The sequence below is a fragment of the Silurus meridionalis genome, chromosome 16 (assembly GCF_014805685.1).
Source record: "Silurus meridionalis isolate SWU-2019-XX chromosome 16, ASM1480568v1, whole genome shotgun sequence".
Lineage (NCBI taxonomy): Eukaryota > Metazoa > Chordata > Actinopteri > Siluriformes > Siluridae > Silurus > Silurus meridionalis.
In genome coordinates, this window is record NC_060899.1 from 6,701,899 (window position 1) to 6,727,606 (window position 25,708).

Genomic DNA, 25,708 nt, shown 5'->3' on the forward strand with positions numbered 1-25,708 from the left:
TGTGTGTGTGTGTGTGTGTGTGTGTGTGTGTGTGTGTGTGTGTGTGGTGCTGTATAAGAAAAGGTCCAGAGCATGCTGGCTGGTGAAGGATGCAGGGTGTGACACTTGTGGGCACGGCTTGTTTGCCACAGACAATTTAAGGATTTCCAACTATGAATATCCTTTAACTGCTACCTGCTGAGACTGTGAGTGATGTCCTGTGTGTGTGTGTGTGTGTGTGTGTGTGTGTGTGTGTGTGTGTGTGTGTGTGTGTGTGTTGACTTATTACATTTATATTTATTTATTAAGATTTCTGGTCGAGATCGATGTTGGCAAAAGGTTTGTGAACAGTTGTGTAATGCATTTGATATTTGATATTCGATTACACTGGAATCCACAGTTGCACTTCTCCAACATATTTTAACCAATGCCTGATTACCGAAACGAACTATAGCTCTAAAGTGTGCGAATTTAGCAATTTGTATAAAACCTGGATTTTTATATACAGCTTCATGAATTTTTGTTAATGAACCATTACATGTGCAAAAAAAGTTACTTTGAACTGATGTAATGTAGGCGTTTCTGATCATACATCACATACACCACAAAACCTTCAGGAATAGTAAGCAGAATTGCATTTTATTAGGTTTTTCCTGTTTCGGAAAGCTGGAATATGCACTGGTAATATTAATGCCCTTTTAGTTTTATTGAATAAATGTACATTATGTAGGTGTGTATTTTATATAATTGTTCTCTATACTGAAAAACTGCCACTCAGGCCTCCATTATGTGAGTCTGGAATACAGAATTAATTTTAAGCATTAAATATTAAAATTATTGTCCAAGATAATGTTACTAAACACTGCGATTGTTCTGAAAATAAAATGTGATTTTTTTTTTTTTTTTTGCCACATTTTTAACATTATCACCAACAAGTTCTTACTCTTTGAGCATTTTTTACCGATACACACAGACTGTTAGGTCATAGTGTATGATTTGAAACACCACTATGGTAGAATTTTGGAAAGCTGTATATCTAATTTGAAAGTGAAGAGGCTCTTTCATTTCTATTAGTGTGTGTGTGTGTGTGTGTGTGTGTGTGTGTGTGTGTGTGTGTGTGTGTGCGCGTGCATGGTTGTTTGTAGATTTGTCACTTTAACTTCTTGTTGTATAGTGTGTGTGTGTGTGTGTGTGTGTGTGTGTGTCCATTAATTAGCCTTCTGTCTTTGACGTTCTGTTCTTCCTTTGGTCTTTTTCTTTAACATACTGGTCATCACACTGGCTCAGTGCCAGCTCTGTGTGTGTGTGTGTGTGTGTGTGTGTGTGTGTGTGTGTGTGTGTGTGTGTGCACGCGCACGCGTGCGTGTGTGTCACTCACTTGTTTGCCAGAAGGCACAGAGGGCAGTCAGTATGGCACCAGACCCACACATTTTCTAATGAATCTGTTCCATTGTTTGAGCTGCGCTGTTTCATTCTCTTCTGGGTCTTTGCTGTACTGTATAAGCCACATGTACAGATTTATCCTCTACTACGCTGCACTGTTTAAACTCAACTGACGTCTACATTCGGGTTAAACAGTTAAGAGCACATGCAACACAGTAAGTATAGTGCTGTTTATCTGATATTTTGTTTATATGATGAACACACAAATACATTTTGTAATTTAGGCAGTACCGACATAAAATCAGAGTAAGCCCTAAGATGCGCATAAAATTCAAATAAATCTCGAAAATGTTTGTATGGCACTGAAACGCGGGTCATTAAATCAAATATGATTTATCGGTTACATTTTTTTGAGGCCACAGTATATTGTATAAAATTTATAGCGCCGTAAGGTCGGAATTACAGTTATGTACACTCTACAACTCATCTAATCTTGGTCATGACCTGAAAATGGACAGATCTAAAACATGAACATCTTTTTTAAGATTGGGTAATTTGTTAGCACCTGGCTAGCTAGCTAGGATTTACTTCTTTAGTGTTAAAGATTTAACCAATGAATGCATCTTGGTTGCCAGGTCTAAAATAATCTCCAATTACTATAAATTCCTGTTTGTTTAATTTCATATCAAGCAGTAATATTTTATTATTAGATTCACCTGGAGATTTATCATATCAGAAAAGTGCTCACTTGTAAGGTTGTTGATGCGGAATCGAGATTTGTAGAATGAATAGAATAAAAGTATTTTCGGGTTAAACAGAAAGTTCCTTCCTGATTGTCACCTATTCGAAGCAATGGCAGATGCAAGTGCAGATTTCTGAAAAAGTTTCAAAAGCACAACCAAAAGGCTTGAAAACACAGTAAAACAGAAACCGTAACTGGACCAGGAAACCACAAACTGTGGAACATACAACGACCTGGAAAGACAAACATGATACAGTGAGTGACACGAAAGGTGAAGCTATATAAACGAGTGTTGATCAAGGTGACAAGGAACAGGCATAAGTGCTCAGTGACCTGCATAGGTGGAGAGTAACGAAGTAAATGTAATCCATTGCTGTACTTAAGTAGCTTTTTTCGCAAATCTGCACTTTACTGAAGTATTTCCATTTTGGGAGACTTTTACACACTGTTTGACTTTTTTATATCACTCTATTAATAGATTGGTGTGCTAACAGGACATTATAATCCATAGTACCTTTAGATACACAAGTAGGTTTGAAGGCAAATACTTTTCTCTTTTTACTTAAGTGAAAGTTTAAAGGGGTCACTTTTACTTTTAACGGTGTACTTCGTCCACCACCAGTGACATCTGATCCAGACATGGATGTGCAGCGGCTGTTGGGTAACATAGTACAAGGTCCATAATCCTGATAACGATTCTAAAGTTCATTGGTATTGACGTCAATAATCAAACCTGCAGAGGAATGTGTTTAGATTCATTAAAATACTTTTTTTTTTGTCTGATGGCAAGGAATTTATAAACTTCAGTGCCTGTCCCCTTCCCCACAGCAGATCAAACCCAGAGGAGCAAATATAAGGCTTTAGAGTTGAAATTGGTTTATTTTCTGGAGCATTTCCCTCAAATGGATTCATTTTCATCTTTGTCAAAAGATTCAGTGTGTTCGGATGCGCTGTACTGAACAGATATGTGTTGGATTTAAATGTTCAAAATGAAATATTTAAGGATACTTGTATCTACTGTGATTTAAGATACTTTTCACTTAGGTATTAATGTTGCCAGCAGATTTAAACCTTCTCAGACTTTATAACGAGTTCAATATTTTTGTGAAATTTTCCTCCCAGGATGTTTATAAATTTAACTGCCCAGAAGAAAAGCATGATGAGAAAATATAAGGTTTGATAGAGCAACACAGGTGCCATTGTTAAAGCCGTACTGCATTGTTGCCGCCAGTATTCTGCCACAAAGGTGTTCCATGCAGCATGATTGTAAAGCCTTCAAGCTAATAAAGCCTGAGTCCAACAAACCGACGAGAATGCACACATGCAGCATGTTGAATATTTCCGATGATGATTTGCAGCAAGCTCTGTGGGGTTTTTGTTAAAAGTATCCACACTAGAGCGCTCTTGATACTGATATAGGCAGCTGTGTTTATGCCACTGTGAATTCCTGCAATATTTCCATGCGTTGCCCAGGCCCGGTTGGCACAGACCCAACGACTGTCCCCTGTAACCTCACACAGACTGAGAGAAGTAGGATTACGAAAATTGGATTTGTGTATACAAAAAGCCGAGCGGGAATGTCAAATAGGAGATATCAGATCCTTTACATGTACTGTTTGGGGAGGTATATGAAGAGGAGGTGTGTGTGTGTATGTTCCTTTCTTCATGTTACTCCTTTTGATGAGGGGTCATGTTGATCTGCCCATCTCTTTTTGCTGCCCAGAAAATATTCATATAACCGCAATAGATATTTCCATCCCACAGCTCCACAGACCCTAGAATTTCAGTTCTGACATTTGTGGTTTACTCTGTTTCCTTTCTGTTCCCAAAACATGCTGGTTGGTGCAGTGACTACGCTAATTTTCTCGTACTATTCGACAAAATAGTTTACAGCCCCTGGTATGGTTATTGTCCTGCGCTCGTCTCACTGTTGCGTGTTGCAATGCATGTAGTCTTGTGTTGCCCCACGATCTATGAAAAAGAACATGTTTTCTTCAGTGTGCACAAGTTATATAAAGGGATAGCAACAAAAACCTGACTTGACTTCAGTGTTTGAACGTGTGTACATGGTGCCATTAAGTGAACGAATGGATACACTTTGAAATATATACTTTCATCCCAGCGATCCTCAGCTTAAAGATGTTCAAAGAAGTAAACACTGTTTACTCATAGTACCACTGATTTTAATTCAAATTACTCACTCTGCCTTAGTCACATAATTTTAAGGAGATGAAGGACCTGACCTTCTTTTTTTTTGCGTATGGAAGTGACTCATTTCCTTTCAAGGTGTATTTATCAGTTTATCATTCTGCAAGGTTCAGCCTTTGGCAAACAGACACAGAGTCGGGCGTACGACGCAGCTGGACGAGGTTTGCTTAGATCTCAGTGCCTAGTGGAAAAAGTTCATGACCTCCGGAGTAACGGCGAGAGTGGCACAAAATCATGTGTGTTAACTCCTGCAAACGAAGTGAAGTACGCCGATGCAAATACGCCTGCTTTTAAAATCAGGAATGTTCTAGATAGTTACTTGGCAAATACTTTTATCCAAAGGTGAATTCGAATACAATGCAGACCTCTAAAGGTCACCATATCAAAGATACCAGTTCACTAAAGAGGTCTGTTTATTTATATTCATTTAGATGTTTCGTCAACAAAGTCGCATGTTTTTTTCTCAATATTTTCCACTGTTTCGCATCTTTTCATTTCTTATTCATAAGGCATTGGTGACTGTATTTTTAAAAGCTCCCCTACTCAGGATCATGATATGCACACAGGTGGAAGTGTGTAATCTTACCTTAAATTAAAGCATTTTTTATACCTTTTTTTTTTTCAACTTGTACTTGTTTTTTGTGGAGAGAAGTACTGTGTAACAGAATCCCACAGTAATAGCACTGTTAATCAGTCAGGTTTATCTGCACATTAAAGGAGGCATGTGTCCGATTGTGGCAGATGTGCATGTATAGATTGGATGTGACAGATTGAAGAGGGGATAAGTGGTCCAGAGCTGAACAAGGCCCTGGGAAATCCACCATATGCAGCGCTGCGTTTTTGAGGCTCATGTTCCAGACATGAATCAATAAGTGCAGCTTAAGGGGCAAAGGTCGAAAGGTTTGACCCCGAGAATTGACTAAAGGAAATGATATTGACACACGCTACAGTGCCATGCATAAGTATTCACACACACACACACACACACACACACACACACACACACACACACACACACACACACACACAATCCTGAACTTGTCCACATCTTTTATTGCTACAACCTGGTAGTATTTGGGATCTGTAATTTAACTTGCTTTGTATTATATTATATTATATTTTATTTTATCATATTATATTTTAGTATATTATATTATATATTAATATATTTAACCAATATTTATATATATATATATATATATATATATATATATATATATATATATATATATATATATATATATATATATATATATATATATATATATATATATATATATATATATATATATTTATATATATATATATATATATATATATATATATATTTATATATATATATATATATATATATATATATATATATATATATATATATATATATATATATATATATATATATATATATATATATATATTTTATTTTTTATTTTTTATTTATTTTTTTACCACAAAGGTGAATGTAATAATGCAGATGTTTATTGGTTGCGTAAAAATTCACCCCCTTGGGACAAAACCTTTATTTGAAAAAGTTAAATTAACTTCGGTTACAGTTACAGCTGCAAGTCTTCTGGGATATTTCTCCATAATCCACGTACATCTGGATGCTGACATTTTGGTCCAGTTTGGTTCGGGGTGGCTGAATACCTAGCAAAGTATTTTAAACCTAAATGCAATTAAGGTGAAATTTTATATTCATAAAATAAACAGAATACGTATAAATTTCATGCTAACATTCAAAGCCCAGAGTATTTTAACTTCTCGGAACGGTTTTCTCCGTTTTTTTCCGTGTTCGATGTGTAAAAAGTGTGTGTGTAGGAAAAGCATGCACTCATCGCTTTTTTGGTAGTTTTGGGTGTGTTTGGGAATGACGTGTGCTCGGTGGGGTCGGAATGGGAGTGATAGGTCACTCCCCTCAGCCCAGTGTCGAGTCCAAAAAAGAAATAAAATAAAAAAATAAACTCCACAATCCAAAATTCTCCCTTGTGATATCATGCTTTGTGTGCCAAAGTACTTTTGTTTACAGGGCAAAAGAGGGTAACGAAAGACAATGAGAGAGGAAGCGGGAACGCTAAGAACAAAGCAGCATGTGACACACGCAGATAGTGAATGTCACGCGTAGTGGTACAGCGTTTCTCATTTGCTATCGCGCCGACTGTTTAGGGACCTGACTCATAAACCACGTGGTGAAGAAATAGAACCTGCCAACTAGCAGCAGTTTGCCTTTCGCCGCCGCACATCTTCTACATACTGTACATGCATCTGTGTGAAAACAGTAATAATTAGTTGAAGAAGTAACCATGTAACAAAAAACACTGTAGTAGCAGACAATTACTTTTCATATGAGTGTCCTAAAGCTTGCTGATAGCGAAAAGGCACATAATATATTCTCTGATCCCGCTTCTATTAAGGTTACTTGTTCTAAGGTCACAATACAGTTGTGTCATGATTATATTTGTAGCACACTTCCTATTGGCCCAGTTTAAAACTGTGACCTACTTTAAAATTGTGGAAAGTCTGAAACTTGAAATGTTCACTTTCACAACCCAAGAGTGATATGTCTCCTCTGGACCCACACAGTCTGTAAGACTAAAGCATAAAACGCATGGCCTGCGCGTTTCCTGCGTCTTTGCCTCCTGAATCTCAGCCTCTTAATGAGTACCAAATATGGCTCTTTCCATCTATGGATTTGAAGGTGTGAGGAATCCTCTCTGGAGGAGACGGAACAAAAGAGATGAAGCAGAGGAGCGGCGTTTATACACCAACAGTTTTAAACTTCAGGCCGACAACATGGTTACCGGTGGACGCACCAGAAATGCCGGATGTTTACGAGAAATAAAGTCATAATTATGAGAAAAAAGTCTACTGACTTCAAAGATGCCTTTGATTGGCTAGACTCACTGGGATTGACACTGAAGTGAAAGTATGCCATCCTTCTCAATCAGGATTTAATGGAATTAAACCCAAATATGGCAAAATGAATACATTCGAATACATTTGTCTTATAGTAAAATATATTATTCTCTATAATTTCTTAGTTTTCATTTATAACAGCTATGTTTTTTTTTTTTAATTTGTTGTGTTTTTTTGTATTTATTGATTGAAACTGCAATTTCTGTTTCATTGTTTGTTCTCTATTTAATGTCACAGCGCTGACGGTTCCTTAAAAAACGACATCTGCAACCGAAAACATTGAAAAAAAAGGTTGCACAGTTCGATTGAACCACTTGATTGAAGGCTACCTGGAATCGGAGCTTTATAATACATTTACGAGCATTGCACACATGCTTTCTGAAATGATGCAGGAGGATTTGAAAACATGCGGTTGGCCAGCAGCACGTTTCTCAGAGGAAGCGTGTGTTAACTTTTAACCAGTTGGTAGTTGTTGTATGATGGGGAGAGCTGGTTGGTTGACTGGCAGATGAACAAACAGGGGAGTAAAGGTGGAGAGGGGTATCATAAAGATTCCTCAGAGAGTTATATACAGTGTTTATGCCCGTTTTCAATTTACAGGCTACGTGTTTGTTGATTCGTTTACTTTTATTTTGTAGTATCTATACACAGCAGTGTTATATATATTTCTTTTTACTTTTTCTCTCATCGCTCTCATTGCATATTCTGCTTTTAGATAGCTTTCATAGCATCCTAATTTTTAGTGCTGTTTGTGTAAACAGTGTTCGGTATAAAAATACAAGGGATTATGATTATCCATTAAATCCAGGCAACTTTGATTGTGTGAAATGTGGCTAATCACCCGTTAATCTACAGTTAATCTCACTTAATCCTCGTGGCTGAGGATCGCCACGGTTTCTCTGATGTCGTGTCAGAATCACATTCCTTTACATAACACACACACATTGTTTTCTTCACTTCGTTAGTCAAGAGCCAGTTAAATCCTGTGTAAATGCACGAGTTGATGTTAAAATACTGTAAATATTTCTGTATTATTTTGTAGTTTTGTGTTTGCTTACAGTTATGTGAGGCCCTAAACACAAAAATGCTTGTTGGTCCTAAATTTAACCATTTTACATGTGTGTGTGTGTGTGTGTGTGTGTGTGTGTGTGTGAGCACGCGCAAATTAGCATTAGTATTGTTTTCTCAGCAATAACTCTCCATCCGTCATAAACCATCTGATGACTGAGTCTCTCCAGTGTGACTGCTCTGCTGCTATTTCCTGTTTACGCCAGGGAAAAGCACCCTTTGAACTTTCCAGCAGGCAATCCCACAGGGCAGCGCGATCAGTCCATATTTTCCTCAAAATCCCACCGATCCCCAGCCATGCAAACAACATGCTCGGCACACACCGCAGTCAGCAGAGCATATGCTCTCAGTTGGCTGGTTTTAAAGTGGCCTTGCTCTTTTTCCATCCGTGCTTCCTCTGTCATGTGTGTGTTTGTGTAGGAGGTGTGTTGGGGGGGGTGCCCTGGAGTTCGGTGTTGAGGTGTAAGCGTTATCACTTGGGAATCCACAGTAGCTTTGTGCAAATTAGCCGGCGTCTCACAGGCACATTCAAAACCCACTCAGGTCTCACCCGCAATGCAGTGTGGGAAAAGGGAGAGAGAAAAGACACAGGAAAGGAGGCCACTTTTGCTACGTGTTCACTCGGGACACTGCGTGTGTCTTTGGGTGGGAGAGAGAAACATCAGAACACTATTTCTAATTTCTCACATATTGAAGGTGCTCATTTATAACATAATTCTCTTGAGAGAGAAAGAGAAGGAGACAGAGCGAGAGAGAATGATCACGTTTTGGAGTTGTTCTGTCTTTCCTAGCTTTTGTTTACAGATTTCATGGTCTGTATTTACTCGACACTATGAAAAGATTGTTGACATTTGCAGTTGCGAGAGTGGAGGCACAAAGGGTGGGACTGACCATGGTTTGAAGAGAGGGAGAGAGAGAAAATGTCCACAGAATATTAGGACAAAATGGACATTGTGTGCAAGCAATGGAGAGACACTTAAGGTTCTCTCTACTCTTAATTTGAAAGGGAGAGGTGTTTAGGCACAACAGGCGAGGCCAAGTGATGGAGAAAGCTTTAAACGCTGGTGATCTGTGATGTGTACAAAAAAAAGAAAAAGAAAGACTGTTTGAGGACGAAAGATTTGGATTAGAAGAAAACCTCTTGAAGAGGCATGCAACAGAGACCTGAGGAGGGTAGCAATCAAGATCAAGTGTGTGCGCGCGTGTGTGTGTGGCATTTTTAGGACTCCTATCGTAAAAAAAAACTAAAAAAACTAAACAAAACAAGGAGGGCTTAAACTAGAGCCTGGCCTCCCCTCCCTCCCTCCCTCTTTCCTTCTCCTCCCTCCTACTCTTTCTGTGTGTGTGAGTGTGTAATTGAAGAGTGGCTCAGAGAGAGTGCGAATTAACACTGTACTCTTTAAACAGTAGGAGCTCTGTCACGAATAAATAGCCAGACGAGGACCACTTCTGACATTTTGGGGCTTTTTTTTTCTCTCCTGTTATTCTTTCCACCGTTCCCTTACACACAGCGGGGTTCAACAAGACTTTTACACCAACACAGAGCACCCCTGCAGCTCTCGTCTCGGTGGGTAAGTGTGTGTGTGTGTCTGCGTGTACAGATATATACTTCCAAACAACCATGTCCGTGAACATGTCTATGTCTGACAACACATTTCAGAGCAGTAACAGGTGATGGTGTAGGTTAGATAGCATCTGTCTGTGATTTAGTGTAACTGAAAAACAATTGTTTATCTTGTCACTGTATGTTGTGTTGTTGTTAATGTTATGTTTTATATTATCATGGAGTTTTTGCAATATTGCTATATTAAATCTATGGCTTATAGATTGTTTCAGGTGTGTACGTGTGTACAGTCGGCCGTCCAGTGTAAAGCGTGTAGGTGGGTGTGTGGTCAACTCGTGTTTATAGAGGAGTGTGTGTGTGTCTGTGTGTATTGGCTATGTGTAGAACTGAAGGAAGGAAACCGTTAGAACTGCCATACAAATCGCATTCACACACACACACACACACGTGCAGAAATCACACACTGATACAAGACTTAGAATACTCAACTCACCATCACACACATCAAAAAGACCATGCAGGCATAGGACACATGCACACACAGGCACACACGCACACACACACACACACACACACACACACACACACACACACACAGTAGTAAACTTACTTTGAGTTGTTTCATTAGATGTAGCTGCACATCAGTGGTGTGTGTGTGTGTGTGTGTGTGTGTGTGTGTGTGTGTGTGATTTTGAGTTAATTGTGAAAGTTGTACTGAGAGGTTTTTTTTACTTTACGTGTGTGTGTGTGTGTGTGTGTGTGTGTGTGTGTGTGTGCTTGTGTGTGGGGGGTTTGGGGTACTTGTTTTCATGTTTTATATGGGTGTGTGTGTAAGTGTGTGATGTGGTATGGTGATAATGCAGGATTATGTTTGCGTAATACTATTAGAAAGCCTGTTTTCCTCCTTAAACCTCGCCTTTCCTGTTGTATAATGTGGGACCATGTGTGCATGTGTGCGTTGGAGAGAGAGAGAGAGAGATATGAGAAATGACTCTGTAACCTCTGAAAGACTGTCATAGGAATACACTCACTAAATGTAAAACAAACAAGCACTGTACAAGCTTCAGGCTTCATTAATGTCCGAGCGAGAGAGAACACGTTACAGTATGTTTGTGTGTCATGTTAACAAGAAATAAGTGTACCGTTAGTACATGTCATGTGGTAAATTTTTTATAAATATTCCACCATCCCAACTTTGGAAGCTGAAATAACAGGAATCAGACATCTCCATGTGAATATATTCGAGTAGACAAATCTATTTCACCCAATTCTATCTCATACTGTGTGTGAAAGCTGGAAATTCGGGTTGTCATTGTATTTTCTACATTAAATAGCACGAGACACTGTAATCATATGTTAATTATATGTCATTATGTACACTGGTCTGACTATACAGTTAACAGTAAGTAGTTCCATATCACATAAACATCATACCAGTGTAAAGTCACACCCCGTGTTGTTTATTTACATTTTATTTGTCCCCCTTCCTTCATTTTCCCATGTATTAAAGGCTATTCGGGTGTCCCAGCAGTAGTGTAATAGATGGGGAGAGAGAGAGAGAAAGAGAGAGGAATGTGTTTTAAGACTCAGTGCCCAGACTGGCATTTCAGCCAAGCATTCCTGTGCGTTAGATACGGACAAGTTTGAATTCAGGCAAATTAGTAATAGTAAGCATAAGATACTGTATGATGCAATACGGTACAACAGAAAGATATTAGCGTTGTTTCACGTATTTTGATCAATAAGGATACACTAAGGAAAATGTCGAAATGAAGGCTATTTCACTTTACTGCAATCATGAGCAGTCGTCACAGAACAGCTTTGTGGGGTTTACTATGTAGATTTAATTTTAGATTTACATTTATGGCATTTGGCAGACGCCCTTATCCAGAGCAACTTACAACTGAGCAGCGGCGTGTAAAGGGCCTTACTCAGGGGCCCAGTAGTGGCAGCTCAGTGGTGGTGGGATTTGAACCTGTAACCTTCCGATCCAAAGTCCAATGTCTTAACCACTGAGCTACCACTTCTCTCGTAATTCCGTACTGAGAAAACCAGAGAAGATATTAGGAAGGACAAACTCCCTGGTTTGACATGAGGTAGAAGCTTTGAGAGAAAGCAGACCTCTCTACCTCCCAAAAAGGAGGAACCCATTCTCCTCTGGGTGGCAGTGGATAGTGGGATTGTATATCATTACTGTATACAGGTGTAGAAGCGTAAAGTCAAACAGTACTAAGTGTGTGTTGAAAGGATTTTTTAATATGAGCTTGTGAATACGGGTCCTGGGCTGAGTTTTTATGGTTTTGTCTTTGCCTGTGTGTTTCAGAGAGCCAAATCCAAAATGGCAGCCTGCTCCAGGCTCCAAGGCAGCCATGTTGGTGAAAGTAAGCAGCACTGGCCGGAACCAGCACATCACCCCTGCTAGCCCCGGCCCCCTTCTTCATTTGAACATGTCCGGCAGCAACACCTCCTCTCCTAACCCTACATACCCCAAAAGAACTGCCTCCTTTGGCAAGATGGACCCCAAGCAGTCTTTTCATCTCCTTAAAAAGGCTGACAGTGGCAATTTGAGTATGGGGATGCCCAGCTCTGGTGCCCCCTCATCTGCAAATGTTCTTCGCCCTAACTCTCCTCAGTATGCAGCCATACCCCCTGTGCCAATCTACGATGAGCCTCCAGCCTCAGATCCGCCCATTTATGATGAACCACCAGTAGACATGGAGGTAGAAAGGGCTGACTACCTGACGCACGACCCCTACAGGCCTACGCACAGCATGCCGCGATTGGCTCCACCCCCTAAACTTCTCCAGTTCCCCCAAGCCAAGCACAAGCGGCATCCCTCGGCTGGAGAGTACAGCGCGGCTGGGCGTGAATGCATCAAGCACATGGTGAATGTGGACCTCCAGTCAGGAGAAAGTCCAAAAGAGCAGCTTTCCATGGAGAAGAAGCAGCCCTGGCATAGCCGTCAGAGCAGCCTGGCATCTCAGGAGTATCCACAACCCTCTACTGTTACCTACCAGGACTCAGGCTACTCGACAGGGCCCTCACCGAGTCTACGTAGGAAGAATCGAAGAAGGGCAGTGCCAGGGCATGGAAGTGGCAGCGAGCTCAGTGACAAGCTGATGGCTGAGATGAAGGTGGCTTTACTGAGCTCCGAAGGCTCATTTAAGAGCGCGACACTGCCTGAAGCAGCTTCAGGCTCAGGGGTAGATGTGATGGGCAGCGAGCGTTCACTGTACAGCAGACACGGAGATGCAGCGCTGACCTCAACCGAAGGGTTAGCAGGGGGGCAGAAGAGGACATACGAGAAGGTGGACTCATTGGAGAAGAGTGAAGCATCTCACACTAGCCTGTCCTCTCCTGAGCCACCTGCATCACCCTCACAGGTAGTATGTTAATTTGGGAATGAACATGTACTCTGATATTTTAAGTTGTGTAAACATTTACGTGGTTTTTACCACAGGCCTATTACACATTCATTATGATGTAAAAGACCACAAGATGGCATGTCATGTTAGGGTTTACACTACTTTAAAGCAATTGTTTCAAAATAGTTTTTTTATGTAGCATAAATTTGGGCACATTTGCCTGTAAGGTCACATATAATAGAAGTTGAAGGGCAATTTCAGCAGTGACCACTTGAACAAATAGGCTAAATGTCATTGAAAATATAGTTGCACAGTTTTTCTTCGAACAGTTTTGCATTACCAGCGTATTAGCAAAATTTTGAATCCCCAAATGACTTTTTCCTCACATTGCTTTATTGTTGAAAGGTTCTAAACGTATTATTGCCCCATCAATTTTGGTTGTAGATTTACATAAAACGCAACAAAATCCTTTGTTCCAGGTATACGGTTGCGTTGAGATTGCATTTAAAAAATGCGGAAACATTCTTTTAATGTTCGTACTTTCGCTCCTTCTGCCTTTTCTTTTGTGTCAGTCTGGGTCGTAATCATAGTGTTTCTCAGTTGATTTGTTGGAATGGAAAAGCAAAACAACAGTCTACATCCGGTCTCCGTGGAAACAATACAGTAGTGAGGGACCAAGAGCTTCCCGTCTCAGAGGGAGCAAGTGTTCCATTCCAGAACAAGTGTGCATGTGTGTGGGTGGGAGGTGTTTGGGCACAAGGATAGGAATATCTGACAGTTTGTAGGGGCATTTGGCTGGTTTTCCACAAGAAAAATAGAGGGGAAATGAAAATAAAGAAAGAATATAATAACAGTGTTTTAGAGTTTTTTGACAATTGAACTTTTAGATTTAAAACAAAGTAAACTACAAGTAAATTACATTATAAATAAAAGATAACAAATGAATAGATATATAGATATACAGCATATAAATCAGAAACAGATACAGTGTGAGGGTGTGATGTGGTTGTGCAGTTGAGTGCTTTTTGTGCAAACGTTGTAAACATCGCTGACATAACAGCAGTCTTGTGTTGAAAGCATTTAAGAGCATTTGCAAAGAAAAAATGGAGTGAGAGTCCTGGGAAAAACAAACAAAACAAAGTGATATTAAGCAAGCAAACCGATGATAATAAGTTGTGTAATAAAGAAAAAATCCGCTTGAAGACCCAATCGCTCAGGCAGGCAGAGAGATGAAGAGAATGAGAGTGTTTGCTTAATTCCTTTGCATTGAACAAATAAAAACAGGTCGAGTTGATTTGTTGTTTTTGCCAAAAGAGATTTTACATAAAAAATGTTCTCTGTATCATTGTATTTGTATTAGTTCCTCTTGTTATTCTTGTTATAAAAGCTTGAATTTCCCCTTAAAGTCAATGAGAAGGAAACAAATTGTCATGTTGCTGAGAAAATTCAGAAATCTCTTTTCCAAAGACATTTCTGTGGTGAAATTTTTTTTTTTAAATCTCCAAAAACTTCTACATATCAGCGTACACACGTTTCAGTATGTTTATTTGAGCGTCTGTCTGTAAATTTTTGATTTGAATTGATGGTATTTGGCAGAGGCCCATATACAGAGCGACCTACAGAAGTGTTTTGGAGTCTCTGTCGATAAGTCAAGTCAAGAGTCAAGAGGCTTTTATTGTCATTTTTACTATACACAGTAGTACACAGTACACAGTAAAAAGGAGACAGCGTTCCTCCAGAACCCTAGTGCTACACTAAACAACAACATAGAGCTACAACACACAACATAAAGCTACATAAAGTGCATCAAGCGCAACCCAGTGCAAACAGTGCAGACGTAAAACAGTACAGACAACACACATAACCTAAGATAGCGCCGAAAAGTAAACCTACTGTATACTCTGATTTAACAGTACTGTGCAGAGAGAAATATGAAAACTATAACTGAGAGTGTATATAAACAAACACAATGCAGTGCAAAAAAACAGCAGTAGCAGCAGTCAAGAGGTGCAAAAAACAGCAGGTAAACTGTGTAATCCGGTCAAGTATAAATAATAATAAATAAATGATGGTGGAATGGATTGAGAAGTACACTCTGATACTGGTTCATTAGGATACAGACTAAGAATAACAACAGTCTAGTAATCTGTTGGGAGGCCAAAAATACATCATTTAATTTCATTGCTAATTTAAGTACTGCTGGAGGACGTAGGTCATTTGAAGTAGCTGTTTGGATATGAAGCAGTAGTTTGCGTCTTTGTTGTACCCGAGTGATATGGTACCAGTTGAGCAGTCACAGAGGACTAAAGGGAGCGTGGTGCAGCGCGGTGGTAAAAAAAGCTCTGTGAGGTAAAGGGGTGCTGGTCCATGTTTGACTGTAGGTAAGCATCAGGGTTTGAAATCTGATAAGGGCAGCTAGAGGAAGCCAGAGTAGGAAACGTAGCACTAAAGTGGTATGGGAGAACTTGGAAGGGTTAGAAAATCATGCAGCTACAGTTTGGATTAGCTCAAATCGACCACGTTGGATAAGCAATGATAGAAATGCACATTTGGTTACCCTGCAGTGGTGTGCAGTGACCAGGGGTGAGATTATATACTTGTCGACAGAGATCACGTGACACGGAGATAAATCGCTCTGGATGACCGGCAGTTCAATTTTGAGGATTTCCTGTTTCTATAAAAACAACAGCAAACTAGAACAATTGCATTAAAATAAACCTGAAGCAGTCGGGACTATTATCAGGGCTGTTGTTTTATAACATTTTTAACAGCAATTAAACTCGACTATATACACTTCCTCTCTTTCTGTGCAACCTCTGCCATAGTAGGTGCCTTGTTCAGGTTCCAAAACACCCCCTCTAACATTCGGAAAAGAACGAGTGCCACCTTTACCTACTGCAATGCTTTGTTTTAGTAGACAATAGCTGTGTGTAAAGATATGTTAGCTAACTGTGTTGTCAAAAGTAGCTCAGGCTTGCTAGCCTTGCTAGCCTGAGCTACTTTTAACAACACAGTTAGCTACAATAGTAGATAAATATTAAAAAATTTAATATTAAATAAAAAATGTACATTTCAAATATTTAGAGTCTTATTTACTTTTAAAGTGAAAGTAAAAAATCAAACAATCATGCTATTAATATTTGCTCTTATTTTTTTACCATGTTGACATCAAGTTTTTCAGATGGACCTTTCATGCTGGGAAAGTCAAAATATTCCCAGTTTTTACTTAGACATAAACTATTTAGTTTTTTGTTGTTGTTTTTTTATTTTTTCAACTAAAGGGTGTCTAATATTTTAATGATTTTGCCCGTAGTCACAAAACTCCGCCCTCAGAATCCAGAGTGGAAGAGAGCGTGCTGTATATACAAATTCAAACACAAACATGCTTATTCGACTAGTTGTCCATTTTCCAAATCGGTTTTCTCAGTGCTGCAGTGTAATTAATGCATTACATTTTGTCACATTCTACATATTGTCCATAGATATTTGTATAAATAAAGAATGAAAAAATACTGAACCATTGCATCTATAATGAAATTTTTGCGATTTTTTTGCGATTTTCAATTTTATATGTTTCTATAAGTACGTTTCTAAAAGCAAAACTTTATTGTCTACAGTTTATAATATCAGCAAACAGCAGGTGGAGAGAACAAGAAGGAAATGAATTTCCTTCTTTGTTTTATATAAAAAAAAAAAAGAAAAGAAAAAGAACATGTCTTCTTTGTGGACTTTTGGATCGTAACGTGCTTTTCTATAGTGCTTTGGTTTATTTTGGAAGATTGATTTCCGTGTAATGATCCCTAAGCCGCATGGTTTTACATCGCAGCTGTTAAAGTGATCATTTTCGGCATATTTGCTGCCAAAACGCACCACTAGGATGACAATGGAAAGATGTTTGTGTGCAGACAGCCTGCATCGAGAAGGACTCGTCATTTGGTGTCTGGAGTCATAGGGAGCGAAACAGATGCCAGGAAGGATTTTAGCCAAAAGCTGAGGGGTCAGAGCTGAAAAATATGACCCACGACTGATTAGACCGGACAGGGTGAAAGAGGAGAGAAGCTGCTTTGTATGTTAGCATGGTGTAGGAAGAGGTCTCAAATCAGGCTAGCGTATGAGCTCTGAGTTTTGACCTTTTCATGGTAGATATATCAGTTTGACAGCAACTTTCAAGGGCTGTAAGCAGAGATGAGGTAAAGCAGTCAAGGCAATGGGTGTAGTGATGAGGAAAGATATTGTGGCTAGAATGGCTGGGTCTTAACCATAATCTTTGTGTTAGCGATCTGCTGTAATGGCTCACTGCTCTACAATTCCACATGCTTCATTAACCATTAAATCAACCATAGTGAGCTCTCTCTCTCTCTCTCTCTCTCTCTCTCTCTCTCTCTCTCTCTCTCTCTCTCTCTCTCTCTCACTTATGAAACCTTTACTATTCTAGGAAGGTAGGAAACATAAAGCACATATGCAGAGTTTGGAAAATCTGACCGCAAAAGTAAAGTTTCCCCTCTCAGCTACCACGAGGACAGCATGGCAAATTCATTGATTAAATTTAAATAAAAAATGATTTAAGCAGAATCACACGTGGCTAAAAAGTCTGTGGTCAGTTAATAGTAATTTCACCGTGTAGCTGTGACGAGCCCGTAACTCTTATGAGACCGCAAGTGTGGGTCATTGATGCAAGGGTAAGCTGCTAAGTTCAGTGACATCCTAAAAAAGCAGTGCAGCTTTAGGAAATGCTATATGTTTGAACCATTTAGGGAAGCATAGTAAGTTAAGACATTATATTTGCTGCTGTGATAGAGAATGGTGAAGTGAAGGGATGGAGAAAATTGGGTTTGAGGTGAGGCAGAAGAAGACGGAGGCTGCACAGTTTTCTGTTCTGATCTAATTTCCATATTGGGTTACCTATTTTGGGAGCAAGTGTAATTTGTGCAGATGTTTTCAGGCTCTCGATCCTGTTCTAGGTTGTTCTGGTTACAGGGGAATGAGTAAGCGTATTGCCTGCTGCCTACGCAAAACACACACACACACACACACACACACACACACACACACACTCACACACACACACACACACACATTTTTTTGTCTTGCTATCCTTATGTGGAATTACTTTCACATAATTAGTAGCTAGAGCAGCTATTAATTGCCATGCCTATGGGGCTGTGGTAACTCAGTGGCTAAGGATTGAAAGGTCACAAGTTCAAATCTCAGCACCACCAAGCTGCCACTGCCGGGCCCTTGAGCAATGTCTAATCCTAATATCTACCTTAACCTCAGTCAAAAATCAAATAAATGCTGGAGAATTTGTTCAAATACCAACAGTTTTTTAGTTATTACTTTTTACTGCAAAGCTTTCAATCTCTCAGAACTTTTGCCCTTTCACTTAGACATACTATTTAAACATTCAGAATGACATTCTTTCTTTTTTCTATCACTTAGGCAGGAACACTGGACTCCAAAAGCCAGCCTGACTTCCGCTCCGAACACGGAAGGGAGAACGATCGTGACATACCGGGTCACTGCACCACTTCTGTCTCCTCACTGCCCATCCTCCAGGTGCATACCCCCACCTCTGGTACCACCTACCAGTACCCCTACTCTACCCTATGCAAACCCCGGATTGATGTGGATATGGAAGCATGGGCTACCAAGAACCTGAACCAGCACACACGAGGCCTGCTGCGCCGGCGCGTCTCCATCGCCACCATGCTGTCATGGAGCAGCGCTTCAATCAGGAAGCCTATGCTGATCACGAGCGACCGGGCCATCAAGAAAGAAGCGTGCGACATGTTCAAGCTGGTGCAGACGTACATGGGCGATCGGCAAGTAACACGCCTCGACCGCCGCCACGTTGCCCTTCACATTGTGACCAGGTGCTGGAGCATGCAGGGTCTGAGGGACGAGCTTTATGTCCAACTGATCCGACAGACTACGGACAACCTGAACCTCAGCAGCCTCTGTGCCGGCTGGGAGCTCATGGCCATTAGCCTGGCCTTCTTCTCTCCATCACCCAAGTTCAGACGCTACCTTGAGGGTTACATTCAGAGACACCTGGAGCCCAGTAATGACAAGAAGAGTGAGTACTGGTTTTGTTTAATAACCATGACAGAAAACTTTTGTTTAAGGCCATTGCCTGAATCAATTGTTGTTTAAATGCACATAGTCGGTAGCTGTTACATTTGTTTTCTGTTTCCTGCACACAGGACGCGTCTGATAGATTTGTACATTTTTAATCTTCCGCTGTTTTTCTGTTCACTTCTGACTGGAAATCCAGCAGTAAATGTTTATGTTTCAGGTGTGCTTGTCTGGCCCAGAGCACTAGTGCATACGCATCAAAAGTCAATATTGATATCATTGCTAAATTTAAAATGGCCTGCTGCCTGTTCAAACAGGATGTAAAAGCTGGGGAACGGAAAAAAAAAATAATACACCGGGAATACTTGAGGTCATAGTTCGAAGGCTATGGAACAAAGCATGACGATGTGTTTTTCAGAGGGACCGTTTACAGGGTGTAGATATTTTGGAAAATGAATGTTTCAGCTCAAAAGATTTTTTTGTTTTGTTTTGTTGATCAGTTTTACAGAGGATTGTGGAACAACAGGACATAAAGAACAAGAAGAACTCGAAGTCCAGGAAGAAGAGGAAACAGAACAATGAAGAAGAGGAAGAACAGGGTACATATTAGAGAAGCATGGCACACACACATATGCGCACGATTCTCCGTGAAAGTAGGATTCCTGTACTATTGTAGATTAAACTCGATTTGCTGGAAGAGCAGCAATGTAAATCTGGATGGCTTTGGAAAATGATTCACATGGCCCAATTTTGACATTTGCTACTATATATAGTTCTGAAAACAGTTTCCATGAACTGTAATGTTTTTCTTATGCGTTAATCTCAACCAGTTATAACATTTGAACTTCAATCTAGTCATTATGGCCACTAAATTTTATAACGGTTTACGTTTCTAATAGAATGAGTTGTTTCTTTGGTCATTCGTTCACTTTATGTATACGTGACTGTATACAATAGTGATATTTACGGGATATTTTTAATAATTCGGTTACAAACCCAATCTGAACCTAAGCCAATTCAACCCTATTCTCATGACACAGGTACTTCGTTGTCTCTGCTACACTGCAGGGAAACTGAAAATGATGTAAAATAAGAGAATCGTTGCAAGCACCATACCGAAACCGACATTTCATCTGCACGGGGAGGCTAAAATTAAACTTGTGTTAACCTTTATAGAAGCACCCTTTGCTCAGATTTTGCTGCTTTCCAGTTGAAGCTAGCACAAAACAAACTCTAGAGACGTTTGACTCCTCCAATAAAAGTAGCTATGGAATCTTCGCCAGACTCTTAACACTTCTAAACAACTGCTTGTTAGGCAAACACAGGTATTTAGTCATAAACTAAAATGAGCGTAGATTTTAGATTTTAGCCAGATTTCCGGTAGATTTCATTTGAGTGATGTTTTGTCTGGTTGTAGATGGTAATATTGATGAACTAGCGTACTTACATCAGAAAAGAAAGAAAGAGCTTCTACTCTGCTTTCTGGCTTTTGGTCAGTTTGTTTGAATATCCTGCACATACACACACACACACACACACACACACACACACACACACACACACACACTCACACACACATACACACACACATGCATACTATTAAAGCTCAGAGCAGTGAGATAATCTCCAAGTCCCACGCTCTTTTGGTCTGCCACCAGACTGCTTAAAGAAAGAAAAGAGGGCAAAGAACAGAGAAAAAGAGTAGAAGACCCTGCTAGTCAAAGTGAGGGCCTTAAAAAGAGAGCACGGAACAGACAGACTGCCCCCCTAAAAAGGGGTATTTTCATCAGCCTGTTCCTCTTCCTTCTGAACCCATTTTTAACTTGATTTCTCTTCCTCTATCCATTTTCATAGTATCTCTTATTTCCACTCACACAGTCTGAAAGAAAAGACTGCAGGCTGCAATCACCATTTTCCTATTCGGCACACCATAATTACTTCACAGCCTTCACAGGTTAATGTTCATGATGACAAAGAGATGTCTTTAGACAGAAAGAGCAGCCAAGTTGTACGGTATATCTGCAAATTCGTTTAGAAGCCTGTTTCTGACCACAACACAAAGTCGAGACACTTTTGAAGATTTTTCCCAGCATATCGATAGGCGTGAGAAACTTTCGCTTAGTAGGGTGCAGACAGCGCGAATGTAGTTACTCACCACTTGTATACACTGCCTGGAGCTCAGCTGAGTGTAATTAACTGAGTCAAGATGAGTGCGTGTCAGTCATCCTGCCCTCTGCTTATACAACACGCACTTCAGTGGCATGATTTTGGCTTCGCTGACGCAACGACCAACCACAGTGCTGCACACAGCTGTGTCTAGGGATGCTTCAGACTCCTCTGAGACCACCTATCATAAACTAATGCACTGACTCGTAGCTGTTTAAAAAGATGTTTGTTTGGTTTTTTCTTTTAAACAAGATTGATTTTCAAGATTAGATGTTAAACTGAGAATGAATCACTAAGGTATGTTTTTTTTTTTTTTTTGGCCCATAAATTACCTCCATCCAGCCAAAATACCAACCAGCCAGAACATCTATTTTCCATTAAAAGTTAGAGCTGTAGATTCAGTAGTGGAGATGGGTGAGCTGAGGAGAACGCTTAGGCTTACTAATGTTTATTTCAGTTGGAGTTCGCCTCACAGGCATCAGAGCACTCTAAATATTACAAACAGCTCCTTTAAACGCTCTCTGTCAAAGCAAAAAGGCAGATTAGTCATAGTGGTGTGTGGCAGCGGTTCTTGCTTACTCAGGCCTTTTATCTTTGCCTCTGGTCTCTTTTAAGGCTGTGTGACATTCTCTTTCTACATTCTGTCAATTGTAAAGTGTCAGCCTTTGCCCTCAGATTAGTTTTGTTAATCGGTCGGAGATTCGGGATTTGGCAATGGCTTAACATTGGAATGGCAGCCAATGTCTTACAACCTCAGACACGTATTGAGCATGGATTAATTATAAAGCATATTAATGCTAGAGGCTATTTATAATTTCTGCTAAATCAATATTCTAGAGCAGGATTGCCTTAAGATTAAAGCCTAGATACAAGAACCACTACAAACCAAAATTCGTAAATGAAAGTACATACAGTAAAGTATGCAGAGGTTATGTTAGGTCAATTTATCCTGAATAAGCAGAATCAGTGGTCTCTCTTGTCCTTGTCACATTTTGATTCTTTTACCAAATCTACAAAAGAAACCCTTTTTTTTTACACAGTTTAGATTTTATTCAGAGTTTAGTTTAGCTCGGGTTTTTTAATTTCGGTTTCCACTGATACTCCGTGACGGATTTTACAACTCAACCTCTTAAAGTACACCTGTGCTAAATTAAAGCGATAAGCCACAGTAAATCTTTTATACCCCTGATAACAGACGCCCTCTAGTGACAGTAATAAAATGTTCTCAAAAAACATTTTAGACAGTGTTATATAAAAAAAATTTCATTCAAATTTAATATTCACAATAATCAAATCATCTTCAACCCACTGTTGCCAGCTAACAGGAAGTTTTGGTTGCTGAGCAATGTTAAACACAAGGATTGAGGAATTTTATGCATTGAATGATTAGTGTAACAGTTTTAGTGATTTGAAATTAGACACAAATTAATGCACAATGCGAAAAATGTTTTGTTACAGCAGAGGAATGAATAACAGAATAATAACAGAAATTACAAGGACACAGGCTGTGCATAGAGAACACAAATGAGAGTACTAATGGCTTTTCAGGAAACCTTTAGGATTAAAGATTAGGGTCCTGTGAAAGAAAAGCAGATTTTAGAGGTCTCCATTTTCAAAAGGGTAGGTGGTTCATGTAGAGGGGTTTGAGGCAGGGGCCTCTCAGCACCGCACTGTGCCATCCTGAAGGGATGTTGTGTGGCAGCGGGTGGATGGGGTGGGGTCGGGGGGATTCTGTGGAAGAAAAAAAATATGCTTTCCTTAATATGTTAAGCACTTCATTGGAAAGCCAGGATTCTTTACTTCTATAGGATGAAAGAAAAGCCATTAAAGCATTGACTATTGGTATGCAAAACAGTCTTTTGCTATCTCTCCTTTCTTTCTTCAGCCCTCTTCATCTCCTCACTCATCTCCTCCTACTTTGTCTGGCCTGAAGTGGCGGTGTCACTCGGTTATCCTTTTGTTTTCCTGAGGCCACTAACGCCATCGGAGGAGGACAGAGGGAAACAAAACGAGACAAAGAGAGAGGAAAAATGGAGGGAGAGACCGAGAATAATGTGTGTAGTTGGGAAAACATGACTAATGCTTAACGAGGGCCGAATAAAGGAAGTTTTATTTTTTATAAAAGTTGTAAAAATAAAATAAAAAAGAGGCTGGATATGAGAATAGTTATGAAGAAAAACAAACTAGGAAAAAGAAGTCGATTTAAAAAGATGAGATGAGAGGAAATGAAAGAGGAAAGGAGGACACAAGGATGGCGTCAGTGGGTGCAAAGATGGATCAAACAGAAGCAGGCACTTGTGAAATATCTGACCCATGTGCTGGCCATGTTTTCACTGCCCTGATAACTGAAGAGCCACTGATGTAAAACACCAGCTGTAAAAGCTGCTGGTTCCCCCACCCACCTTTAGGGCTTGTAACCAGGCCAAATGAGTTTTAAACCAGCTCAAGTTACAAACTGTCTTTGCAGGCTGTAACATATCTTAAGTGGCTTTGAATCATCCTGGGTAGGTGTGTGTGGGTGTGTGTCTGTGTTTGTGCATTCTAGACTATAAAAACTGCCCATTTGCTTCCTCAGCCCAACCAAAAGTGGCGTTTGGACAGAGGTGTGAGCTTGAAAGCTGGGCGTGCCCAGATTCCTTAATTACTGCAGTGGAAAACACTTTCTTTCTGCCCATTTTGTATGTAGAAACAGTTCAAAGTTCTTCCACATCATCTATTCTTCTCACTTCTCACTTAACCCTAGTAGACATTAATACAGCTGCTGTTTTTCTTTCCAATTCCATTACTGGTCCTTATAACAGACCCTTGTATTTATTAATCACAAACGAACATGTCTGTGTACCGCTCGTTAGCTATTTTAACAAGCTATGATTCTTCACGCAAAGTTTACACAGTTGTTAACTTCAAGAAGAATTATTTGTTTGTAGAACGTAGTTGTTTTGACCTTCTCGTTTCTCTCACACCTTTAGAAAACCTCCACCAGTTTGATATCTTCTTTTTCTTTACATGTCATCGTTGCCTTTCTTTCTTTCTTTCTTTCCTACTTTCTTTCTTTCTTTCTCTCATTTTTGCATTCTCGCTCTCACACATCGAATAAAACCATCACAAACTTAAATCTCCCATTCCATTGAGTGTATTAGTGCTCTACATATAAGTAAAAAAAACAAAAAAAAAAACAAACATAGGATTTACCATACCTATTGCGAAGTATAGTTGGTTTTTTTTAATTGATGGCTCATTAATTACTAACCACTTCTATGTCAGAAATGTTGCATTCGCAAAGTAAAGCATTGTGGCTACAGGACTGATTTCACTTTTACTCACCGTTGCGTTTTACTTCACAGCTGTGTTATCATAGTGTCAATGGCTCAACACTTGCCCCCGTAGACCAAATACTGCAGTAACGACAGAGGAATTTGCATCTGTTTGATTTTTGTGTATTTGATCATGCCTGTATTTGTATTGAGATCTGCCATATTGGTTTTACGCCGTGTATAATTTTCGTAGCTTTCAGCTAGATTGTAGTGCTACATCCTGAAAAAAATAAACACCCAAACTGGTTTTCATCCAAGTCTCAAACACGCATTAGTGTAACTAAAATATACACAGGCAAGTACAGCTCTACACAATTCATTCTCCATCTACTTGCCCTGCTGATCTTTGTGGACGTGTTAGAAAGCACTAACTCTTCTTTCACACTTTGGAAGGTTCAACACAACCGAAACAATTCCCTGCTTTATACAAAGCGATGTTTCAGCAGAAAGCCCTGCCATTGATTAATTATCTGTTATTCGTGTCCTCTACAGGTCTGCCGATCAGCACTTACGCCAAATACTGCTACCGCAAGCTACAGAAAGTTGCTGTGACTGGAGGTAAAAAGGTAGGAACGGCATGCTTATTTATTTCCCTGAGAGCGGTTCATCGTTCGGCCTTACCAATAATTAACCTAGACGGGCCTTCAGGCAAACAGTGGAGTTGATTGAAAGTTATCCACACACTTGAGGTAAACAGAATTGGCTTGATGAGCTATCTGAAAGGTCAGCGGTTTAAACAGGGTTTCCGGAGAGAACAACCACAGGTTTATGGTGCAGCTGAAAGAAAAGAAGCTATAATGTGTTCAGGCTGGCCCAAGACTGCTGAAGTGTAACATAGTGTAGCAGTGTCTAAGTGTCTACATGTGTTAGCAATCAGCCTTAAGAAAGCTCATTGAGAGCCACTTAGACTGGGGAGAGAGGGTTACAGTAA

At 39.8% G+C, this 25,708-nt stretch overlaps 1 protein-coding gene across 4 annotated transcripts in view; it reads left to right on the top strand.

Moving 5' to 3' along the window:
* arhgap46b (Rho GTPase activating protein 46b) overlaps positions 1–25,708 on the top strand; it is a 71,347-nt gene that overhangs the window by 39,550 nt on the left and 6,089 nt on the right. For all 4 annotated transcript variants that reach the window (XM_046869387.1, XM_046869388.1, XM_046869386.1 and 1 more), the window contains 4 exons: positions 12,181–13,240; positions 18,662–19,298; positions 19,798–19,896; positions 25,270–25,343. In XM_046869387.1, the coding sequence (XP_046725343.1) occupies positions 12,181–13,240; positions 18,662–19,298; positions 19,798–19,896; positions 25,270–25,343 (1,870 nt within the window). The remainder of the gene's footprint in view (positions 1–12,180; positions 13,241–18,661; positions 19,299–19,797; positions 19,897–25,269; positions 25,344–25,708) is intronic.